Raw genomic sequence first — 11,858 nt, forward strand, 5'->3', positions numbered from 1 at the left:
AGAAACTGTTTTATGAATATAACATTTTATGTTATTATTTGTTTGTAATTTTGTATTAAATGAAAAGGTATTTTTTAAAAATATGCATATGGTACCTAAAACCGCAGTGCCGGCCATGCCACTTGGAAAAAGGACTATTCCAAAATGAATAGTTAAATGCCTCCGGACTTGTGGAAATTAAGATATGTTGTTGATCCAAATTTTATGGTTAGGAAAAAAATAGATAATTAAAAATAAAAAATGGAAATCATATGATTTCCTGAATTTAAATTAAATAAAATTTGTGATACTGTACATGCCTGAATTTAATTCCATGAATTTAAGCGCTCTCTTCTAGTCATTAATAAATTTTGCCATGAATGAAATGGTGGATTAATTCGAATGTGATGTACATGTGCATGTAATACTATGTATGATGATGTATTGTCAATTAAATCAAAGCTTCTTTATTTATGTAATACTAGATTTTACCCCGCTGTACACTGCAAAGCTATATTTTATTTTAGAAAGAAAAAATATAATTTGATTAGTAGATTAACTATATATATATATATATATATATGAGTATATGACTAATGTTTTGCATATTTTAAATCTTTATTGCTTATATTTATACATTAATTAAAATTTAACTCATGTTCTAGCATTTGATTAATAATATTTAAAATTTATGCTAATGTTGTTATAACCCGTTTTGAAACAAATCCTGTTTTATGAGATTTTTAACATTTATAAATCTAAAGATTTATAAAATTTTAATTTTTATTAAGTTTAACATAGAAATAATCATTTTTTAAAATAGTGTTAAAATATAAAAAGATATATTTATTTTATTTAATAATTTAGGTAGAACTAATTAGTTTCTATAAATACATTTCGAATTTATTTATAACAATTAAACCAAAATTTATGGCATATGATACTCTAACAATTACTATGTATAACAATTAGTTTTTATTAAAAAAATGAATTTAATTAAATATTTAATGTCAGTAGCATTCCCTGTAAATAGTACTAAACTTCATGATTTATTTTATAATTGTCTCCAAAAATGTATATATAGATTTTGTTCCTAGCTAGCTAACAATCTCGTTCCAAAAATGTATATATAGATTTTGTTCCTAGCTAGCTGACAATCTCGTACGAATTTAGTCGACGGTAAAACTCACAAGATATTCACCAATTTTGAATGGAAGCTACTCTCCATTAAGCCTGCATTAGAGAAGCTGCCATTCAACATCAGAGAAGCTACCATTCAACATTAGTGGAATACTATCTGTCAAATAGTTCATGCATTATGCATATATATATATATATATATATGAAGTCTAAAAAGACACCGGTTATTACTGTAATTAATGAGCCGTTAGTCTTTAGTTATATATTAAGAGTTTCCAAATACTTTGCAGTTTCAACATCGATTGATGACTATATATATATATATTCGAAAATGTATTAAGATTAACGGCTGAAACATATTGATGTACTCGAATAATTTATATTAGTCAAAAGATTCTCTATACTCATATGTGTATAGAGAAGCATGAACGAAAGTTTAGAATTTGCTAATTCAATCTAACCAAACAGATCATATCATTATACAAAATATTCACTCCAACTAGAGAAGAAGGACCAAAAAGAACACACCCTATGGATACTAAAATAACGAGATTGGGACAAAAAAACATCATTCAGTGAGCAGATTCTTAAGACGAATGTTTGATTGTTCAGTGCCTGGTCGTAGAAAGTACTAACTCATCAATTAGCTTCTGCTGCAACCAAGTTAAGTCGAAGCAACCAAAGCTATTTACCTGTGAATATATCATACATATGAATACATAAACATAAATATTCACACAATAGAGATAAGCTTACATCAAAAACCCTAGAATAATTGCATATATGTTAACGTACCTCGACTTGAATAGTGTACATGAGCCTCTCATTGACTCGTGCGGTTAAAGAGCTGATGACTTCAAGTCCTTGCTCGTGAAGAACTTCAAGAACTCTTGAGAGTGGCCAAGCCTCAAGACCTGATGCTGAGCTGGTCACCACCACCTCGAATCCACTCACGCATGGTTGCACCATGACAGTAGCTGGTTCCGATCTACTTGACCCAGATCCGGATCCGGATCGAGTTTGACTAGTAGTAGGGTCACCAGTCTCTCTCTTTAGCTCGTCTCTTCTTGCGGAGAGTTCTTGTATCCGTGTTTGCGTGTCCTTGATGAAAGTTACTGCTCCGTTTACATGATCTGACATCGCTCTCTTTCCCTGCGAAGAAAGAGCCTGAGAAAACTAAAACCCTAGAGAACAAAAATCTCCCATCAATGAACTTGATAGGAAGATTGAGAGTTCAATGCGTTTTTATGAGTAAAATATATGAAACCTTGATGTATTTCAGAGGTAGCTGATTACGAAGAGAGGCGAAAAGGATCGCCATTTCTTGTCTTCTTTGCCGCTCCATGTTGCGGTGGAGAAGCTTCTTCTCCTTCTTCGTTTCATCTCCTACGTGAGGCATATGACTCTGCCGCCTTGTCTTCTTAGGATTGTTACAAGGATCCATTGGTTGAGGTTTAGCTATGGCAGATCTCAGCAGTAATCGTGTTTTTTTTCTCTCTTGTTTTTTAATGAACTTAGGTTATAGGAGAGACTGCCCTTAAATAATTGGGTCTGTCTTCTTTAATCATACTTCATTGAAGAAAGAAAAAAACAAAGAAGGCTTACAAAATAATGCAGCCTCGGGAGGTGTTCTTTTCTTTGATTAGTCAACTCTTTTGGTTTGCTGTAATAGTTTCATACTTTCATCTAGTTCTTACACGTGACAAAACTTTATGCTTTGTATGTATTATTGCTAACTAGCTAGCGAGTGCGTGCCAATTCTTTTTTGTTTTTTTTTTTTTTGTGTTAAACAATTCTTTACTAGAAGAGAATATTGATGAAGAATTATGATATTTTGGGCAGACAACAGATATAAAGAAACCACATATATCTGAATCCGAATATTTATAGTTTCGGTCTGGATATCCTGAAATTTCAAGATATTTGGATTTGTTCTACCCTACCACATGTTGCAACTGCGATAAAATCGTCGAATACATAAATTCACATTTATGTATGTGGCAGCAATTTGTTGATGTAGATGCTTAACATGATAGATACATATTTATGTCACATTATATTGATTTTTTTTTAATGCATGAGCCATATTGTTCCGCTCTCTTCCAAATGATATATGTGAATGTGATTTATGACAATGATGCATTTTTTTCTATGATCGGGGTGAGAAAATTGTTATGAAAATTATTTAATCATTTGGTGAAAGCAATTAATTATGAGTGATAAATTCATTTAATCACATATTGAATTTTTTAATATATTTTCTCCATTTTAATCTAGATAGAAAAAATGACTTGATCAAAAGATCTAGATTTGTGATGAATGATAACGGATCATGATGAACAGTCAACTAATCGGTAGAATTCTTAATAGAAACTTTCAAGCAGATAAAGAGGTTGCTTAAATTAGAAAGTTTGTCGTTGAATTATGAGTGATTTGGTTGACAAAAACACAATATGACGACGAAAGAATTATGTGTGGTTTCGATTAGTTTTGGCCCAATCAAAGTTTATGGTGGCAATAAAGGAGCACTCTGCAGATAAGAACGTGTATCAAACTCAAAATCCAAACATGTATGTACTCAAAAAAATATTAATCTCATTCAAGAGATTATTTGTCGATGAATTGTCACCATGTTTATAGTATTGATGGGAACATATGTTGTGGATATTTTTACCAACTTTCTAAACACAGTCTAAACAATTATGGGAATCTTATTGTAATCGTCTATATGGTACATAAATTTCATTAGAAATTTAATTAATCTGATGGCAGTAAAACTAAACAAAAATCTGGCAATATTTTTAAATAAACATATTATTAAGGTAAACAGTAAAACTGCCGTCAAGGAAGACAATTTTTATAATGGAGATAAACTATAAATAGAAAGTTGAGTGATATGGAGTGGAGCCAGTGGACCTAACTACTTAAGTGGTAAAAGTAAATTGTTTAGGTAAATGATAACTGTTGTTAGCAAAAAGGTGTTTGCTAAAAATTGGGTGAAAATATAAAATTTTAAATAATATTAATTCAATGTACATTTAAATTATATGTTAGTATAATTTTGGATATAAATATATATCTATATTCAACACGCTAAATAATTAAATATAATGGATCACACTTAATAAAACGTAAATCATATGAAAGAATCATGGCATAAATAAGATAATTTAGACCACATAAATAATAACATAATTGCATTACGCATATATTTTTCTTTAAATACTCCTTGTTAGGTTATAAATTCTGATTTAAATACATCTTAATTACTTTAGTAATTATAAAGATACGATGGATTGAGTGGTTGCGATCTCCCTGATATACTTTTGATTTAATTATTGTTAGTTAATGGTTAAGTACAGAGATGCTGTCCAACGAATTCATAATCTTCAAATCGGATTATGTTCCAATAAAGACAGCCAAATTAGATAAATACTTAATAAATTGTTGGTGATGCGTTATTAAATAATTTTCTGACCAGTATCTCAAAACCAAAAAAAAAGAAAAGGATCGAATAAGCTACAAAGAAACATAATATTCTCAAAGTCCCTTTCCCAAAATATTTATACTAAAAGGTATCGCATAATCCGTATTATTGACCGAATCTTTTTTCATTTACAAATTCTAACTATACTTCAAGTGGATGACTGCAAAAAAAAGAAAAAAAAGAAGAAGATCTGTTTACGCCGGATCCCAATTCGAACAAGAAATATTATGATGTTTATTTATACTAATAAATTTGGTAAACTTGTATTTGTTTAATTGTTCACACATATTCTGATGTTTTTAGTTCGAGAAGTACGACTTTACAGATTTGAGGTCTAATTATCAAGGACACGATTTAAGGCAGCTTACACAATCATATATAGAGGAAGAAAAACAAAGCTCTAATCTTAGTTTTATATATGTCTGAGTCTATAGCTTTAGAAGAGTTGACTAGTTGAATGTGTGAGGTTTGGTCCCCATCTAATTATGATGCTAATTAGTTGGCATACATATCATTATCCGCATGTACTACCAAAGAAGACCGCATGTACTTTGGTCAGCTTTCGAATGTATTTGGTGGTGTACGATTTTACCAAATATCGCAAAGAATAAAATCCACAAGGCGTATATAATTAATAATAATGATATTTTCATATTCATATGATTAACTAAGTTAGGTGAACTATTTAAACGAGTTGGAGGGTTATATGACGTAATCTATATATACATTTTTCAAGTACATTTAGCAAATAAATCATGAGATTGTCACCTATTTACAAGACTGTCATTATCATTAATTATTAATTTATTTTTCATTTAATTAATTAATATTTCTATTTTTGAAAACAAGATTTCCCATCCTAAATAAATTTCCAAAACAAATGGAACCACTTCCTTTAACATTAAATATTAATTTTATAATTAATTTAATTAATATTAAGTATCCAATTTTACAAAAAAAAATATTTTCTACATACACAAATTTCCTAAACAATCAGTCTAACCAAGAAACAAATTGATTTTCGATTTTAGAGGAGAATCTGTGGCCGAGATTTTTGATCTCAACGCATTCATTTCCCCTAAAACAAATGTTCAAAATCAAACATAAAATATATCATTAAAAAACTAACGGTATGATTTTAAAAAGTAACAAATATATTTACCATTCAATTTGATATCTTATTCAAAGAATAAATAATAAAATATAAAAGATATTGCTTGCTCACAGACTTATTTTTATTTTGTATTACGTATTTAAAAATAATTTTTACTTTCACGGGTTTCATATGATGAGTTTTTGCGTATTAAAAATCTTTGAATATGTTGTCTGACCCGCCTAGCAAGACGGGTTTAGAATATAGAACCAACACTATTACTATTAGTTTATCTCATATATACTATAGATTTGTAATCATAGTTTTGAAAATTAACTTATAAATTATTTAGTATATAAACTACAAAATATTACACATACTATAACACATTTTTAATATTCAAAAAAAAAATACACATAAAAATATACACTAATATACTATATAGGCATATACCTCGGTTTAATTCTAGAGAACAAAACAAACATTGAATTTTATATTCTATCTAATAAAAAATTTAATGTAATTAGGTTATAAACTTTATAAAACATAAGAAGTAGAAAAAAAATTCTAAATTAATTAGACAAAAAGTTAATTAATTGAAAATTTAAAAACTAAATAAATTAAAAATTATTATTAAAAATACAATAATTTATAACTTAGTCCTACGGTGTACCGCGGGTGAAATTCTAGTTCTAATTAAGTATCGGAACATGGTCATAATATGGACGCATGATTCTAGTAGGGACTGGAACCTCGTCCAAGTTTTTTGAAAACGAACCTTGGTGGATGACTGTGTTCAAACGGTGAAGAAAAAAAGATTCGTTTTATCTTCCATTTGTTCATCGTTTAAACACGGTCATCCACCAAGGTTTACTCAAACTAGTTTGAGCGAACCGTGTCCATAATGTTTACTCAAACTAGTTTTATCTTCTTCTTCTTTTTTCAATTTCCTACTACAAAAAAAAAACTTCATCGATAGCAATTCACTATAGCGTGGATTTTGTAACTGCTATAAATGATAAATTTACGATTTTGGTTACTATATAATAGTTTAGTAAACGTTAGGATATAGAATTAATAAACGGGAAGCTAAAATCATTTTCCTGTCAATATCTATCTAAAAAAAAAAAATTTATTAACCAATGAACACTTCAAAAATTTCCATTTTCTCCTAGACCTAAACAAAGAGGCATTAGATTCAGCCTCTCACGAATCTCATCTTAATCATCTTTAGAACTTGTCGTCGTCATCATGGAATCTAGCTGCAGCCACTAATCCTGTACAATTCCAAACTTTTGCGAGCGTCCAAGTTGGGAAAAATGTCAAGATAATGACAAACACCTGCATTTAAACATTTTTTACAAGGCTTTAAACCTTGTAACCACTGTAGGATCTTGAGCTAGATTCTTTGATGTCTCCATCCCAAACAATTTAGTTTTGAAACTATTCAATTTACAGTATAATATGAATTCAAAAGGAATTGTTACGAAAAATTTTAGGAAGAGTTGTTAAATTAATTTTGGAGTTCATCCTAAACTTTTTTTTGTTTACTACAAAGATCAGCTCATATGAGCCAATTAGAAGGAAAGTTGTTTACAAACAAAACAGGATGTGGAGCTGTATACGCTTGGCGTGCGAAAGAATCCGCACTTACATTTGTATTTCGTGAAATTAGAGAAAAAGAGAAAGAAGAAAACTCCTCCTTGTCAATCTTGATATCTTCGAGGTAAGTCTTGAAAGCTGGCTAGTCGTGTGGAGAAGACACTATCTTCATCAATTCTGAGCAATCTGTATAAAAAGCCACATCCCAATAGTTATGTCCAATCATGTACCGCATAGCCCAAACAAAAACTTCTACTTCAGCATGTAATGGGGAAAGACTTCGTCGGAAATTGGTGGTTCCCCTCGTTTTCAATGTATCGTGAGAGGATGAACACACTCATCCTGCACCCGCGAAAAGATAACATTTTAATTAATTTTTTTTTTGTGAAAAAAAAAAGATAGCATTTTAACTTTGTGGATCAAATGATACTTTCATTAATTTTTAATTCTCTTTCACATTTCTTTTTAAGTTTTCAGTTTTTTCTTGTATTTCTGTCGAAGAAAAAAACAGAATTGGACAATCTAGTTACGGAGTAGATCAACCCATAATTAGAGGCCCGTAATTTGAATGATGTACTTTCCAGGCCCAAATAGAGAAAAAATACCATATGAAGTAATCGATGTTCCTTTTATTATTTTATCACTAGGATAGTATCCGCGCTACGCCGCAGGATTGTTTTATATTTTGTTTTTATTTTTGTTATTTTTAGATAATTTTATATGTGTTTGTAATTAAAAAATCATTATTAATATAGTTTTTGACAATGTTCATTGGTAATATTTTTGGTGTTAGGTTTTTGTTAATTGACCAGACTTGATAAGATGTCACAATTTATTTTATTTTATTTAGAACGAACCTCAAATTGATTGTTATAGAGATTTGGGACAAGAAAACCTTGAATTTTTGCAAATGCTTCAGGGAGCAATCAGTTTCCTACCAGATCAATCAAGGCTATCAATTTTAGAACAGACAGAGGATTCTATCAATTTATTCTCAATAAAACTTTATTCAAAACAAATAACTCAAACCAACAGAAAAGATATATTTTTTATAAAGGAAAATTAAGCTAAGATTTTATTTAAATTTTTATAATGATAAACATATATTAATTCAGTCATTTACAGTATTATTAACTAAAATAAAAGTAAAAATAAGTAACTCGCGATGAAACTTAGTCGACGGCGAGCTATTTCGGTTTTTTTATGGATCAAACTTAAAACATTGTTTAGAATAATAAAATAAGACTTTTGTCAGTCATTTACAGTAATTATTAACTAAATAAAAGTAAAAATAAGTAACTCGCGATGAAACTTAGTCGACGGCGAGCTATTTCGGTTTTTTTATGGATCAAACTTAAAACATTGTTTAGAATAATAAAATAAGACTTTTGTTTTTTTTAAAGTAAAATAATTTTTCAGTAAAAGAAGACACAAGAAAGAAAATTCATAATTTTGTATTTTTGCTAAGAGGATGTCATTCAAGTGGTTACCTTATATATATATATATATATATATATATATATATATTAAAATGTATAAAGTATAAAATAATATTTGAGCAAAAGCAAAATACTATATTCCAGTTCTACAAGTTTATAAAATGCTCAATCTTATTTATCTTAAACTAAATAATTATTGAAAATAGTATGCAGCATAGCGCGGGTCTTACCTAGTATTCTTAAAAGATTGCAAATTAACCAACTTCAATTTTTTTTCATTTTTTTTGGTCAATGTTAATTTGAAGAACTGCCATGAAGATTATTATATTCTCCAAGACTCCAAAGTCTCCAACCATAATGAAAATCGAGATCTTAGCATATATAAGTATTCTTCTTATTAAAACGATCTGTACGAGAATATATACTTTACAAAAATATTTGGGTCAAGATGACATATTCCAAATCGTGTGGTAATTTGTTGTGTCTCTAGGTTCTCTATACCTACGATACTATCAACTCAGTCATCCCTTAATACGAGTCTTTTTCGGCTAGTTTATGAAATTGGTTGTAAACCAATCACATTATTTCTTCTTTGTTTTCACATTTACTCATCGGTTGGGCTGATTTGAGAAGAATATGAGCTTGTGGAATCCATTACAAATTATTTTAAGCCCACTTATTTTAAAAACTAAACCCAACAAAATAAAATCAAGTTTAAGATAAAAAATAATATGGAAAAAAGAGACTTATTATAGGTTGAGACATGTTGAGTTGTATTATTTGAAATGTTTTTATTGGCTAACGATTTTACTGAGATGTCAAGCTGAGAAGAACCTAAAATGCTGAGTTGTCAGATGAGGAGAGCAACACATTCTAGTTTTATTGTATTGATCATAGCTAGCTGCTTCATTACACTTTTGACCCAAATTTTTTTGACATTGCGCTACAAAAAAAAAACCTTCGGATGTTTAGAGATATACATATTGGGCAATATTGATATTGAATGTCGGGACATCCTAATACTGTAAATAATTTTAATATTCTTTTTAAAACAACATTGTGGAATTTGATGTATAAAAAAGTCGCTTATGAAAATAATATGATGTTATATATCGATTATCGATTTGTAGTATAAGAATCTGAATTAGTCCAAAATCTATAGTTTTTATCACAACACGCAACCTTATAAATTTTGACTACTGTTCTAGAGTCTTTAGTGATCATGTAACCTCAAATTCGACAGACAATAGCAAAGACTTTACTACATTGTTTCATTATTATCTGCATGCTACACCGGAACCGGGAAAAGTGATCTGCACGACTAAATTTCCTGGATAAATTGGGAGCGTAAGTCTAAGCTAATGCGCGCTGTACTTTCAAGACGAAAACAAACTGGGATTTATTGAAGATACAATTACTAAAATGAAACATGCGAAATTAAGTTATTGGGTATTTATAACAACATGCTGGTGCATGGGACCTCAATACAAGGGCCGAAGATTCAGGCTTGGTTTCTTTCACATATTCCACTTTTCAATTGGGAATGTATACATCCCAATCGACTTCATTGTTTTATATAGCTATATACAAGAATTTTTCATTTTTGGTCGAGCTAGATGAGGAGCAACATGACTCTCTCATCATAAGTATACATTTTTCTAGCCAATGAGAGTGCTATAATTAATGTAAAGAAGGGCAAAATTAATTTTCATATGGAAAATCAAGTCTTGAAATTAATACGGCTAACACGACTAAAGGAGATCTACCATAGAGTGACATGCATTTCAAAGTGCTATATTTATTTATATAAAAAAGAATATAATATTTGTGATGAGCATGGAGAAATGTAGTGATATGAGTGATGTGAAAGAAGTCCTCACCGATATAGTCTAATAATAAAGGCTAATGGAGAAGGGAAAGGTAAAGGACAAGAGGATCAAGGAAAATGGACATCCTCACGTAATTTTGTTACAACATGTGTTGAAGATACCATTCGAGTATCTAGTGAAGTGTGAGGTTTTTCTCCAAGGTTAATTATCCTGCAGTAACTGAAAGATAATTGGTGATGAGTTTTAATAATGGAATGTTAAGTAAGGTTCTGATTTGGAAGATGATTGACTCGAATCCTTGTTTTGGAGAAAGGTTTTGTGCTCATGTTGCCGAGTGACTCAAAGTACCACTTCTATTTTCTTGTACCATATTTTTTTTTTTCTTCTGTAAATTACCGAATCCCGAAATGCCTTATACTATAGTATATAGTGACACAAAATAATTTCATATGCCCATACGCGCGAGGCAAAGGAAACTCTAGCTGTTAATGTTATCACATTATAAGCATGCATATAATATACTCATGATTAAATATTCTCCATAAAGCAGCCATATAGATTTTCTCACTCACTTTTTTCTCTTTTTTTTTTAATGCACTTTGCTACTTTTCTAAGATGCCTACGACTACGTATCCAAGATTTCAAGCCAAAACATATCAAAACTCAAATAAATAAATAAATAAAAGGAAATCCAGAAAGAAAAAAGAATCATGTTGATATGGTATAAGTATCAACTATCTAGTATCAAGTATCAAGAAGATAGAACAGATCTGACCTAAGAAAGTGATGCCTCCCTATAAATAGTTGTGGAAACAAAGACACATTATTTCTATAAATGTTAAAACAAGAAAAGCAAATTTTACTTCCATTGATGAGGAGGCATGAGCATGTGTATGTGCCCTTTTAGGGCAACAATAAATTAATTTCATGCATATAACAAATTTAAAATTTTCATGACAAGAAAGTGTGAGAGAGAAGAGAGTGTTTGTGTATGGTCTGTTGATTAGGTAAGCAGCAGCCGACCTAGAGAGAGAAAAGGATGTATAGGGAGGGAGAGAGAGAAAAAGAGTAGGGTTTTAAATTTTTAAATTTAGCTAGAGAGATGAGTTTTAATGGTTTGGTGATCGTGCCCATCATTTTTCACTTGTCTTTCTGTGTTTTTAACGGTTTATGAAATTTAAGACATCCTACTCTATTTTTTCCCCGTTACATTTCACTCAAGGCATTATTATAAGCAAGTTATTAAATTGTTGATAAGCTTACATGTCTTCATAATCTAGCCAGGCTTC

General features: G+C 29.9%; 1 protein-coding gene across 2 annotated transcripts; it reads right to left on the reverse strand.

The window, feature by feature from the left end:
* On the reverse strand, nt 1,483–2,712 carry LOC104726547 (transcription factor bHLH120-like). Of its 2 annotated transcripts, none has more exons than XM_010445422.2 (3): nt 2,387–2,712; nt 1,915–2,286; nt 1,483–1,811 (listed from the first exon to the last, which is right to left on the reverse strand). In XM_010445422.2, the coding sequence occupies exons 1-3, from the start codon at nt 2,561–2,563 to the stop codon at nt 1,728–1,730; spliced, it is 633 nt and encodes a 210-aa protein (XP_010443724.1). In that variant the 5' UTR covers nt 2,564–2,712; the 3' UTR covers nt 1,483–1,727. The 2 variants fall into 2 exon arrangements, with proteins under 2 accessions (XP_010443724.1, XP_010443732.1); XM_010445430.2 differs by having other exon boundaries at nt 1,915–2,271; nt 2,387–2,706.

The sequence above is a fragment of the Camelina sativa genome, chromosome 2 (genome assembly GCF_000633955.1).
Source record: "Camelina sativa cultivar DH55 chromosome 2, Cs, whole genome shotgun sequence".
Lineage (NCBI taxonomy): Eukaryota > Viridiplantae > Streptophyta > Magnoliopsida > Brassicales > Brassicaceae > Camelina > Camelina sativa.

Excerpts from the sequence above, each read along its gene's own strand:
- LOC104726547 (XM_010445422.2), bottom strand. The coding sequence starts at position 2,563 with ATGGATCCTTGTAACAATCCTAAGAAGACAAGGCGGCAGAGTCATATG. Across the intron at positions 2,287-2,386 it reads TACCTCTGAAATACATCAAG|GCTCTTTCTTCGCAGGGAAA; the intron begins GTTTCATATATT and ends TAGTTTTCTCAG. Across the intron at positions 1,812-1,914 it reads TGTACACTATTCAAGTCGAG|GTAAATAGCTTTGGTTGCTT; the intron begins GTACGTTAACAT and ends ATATATTCACAG.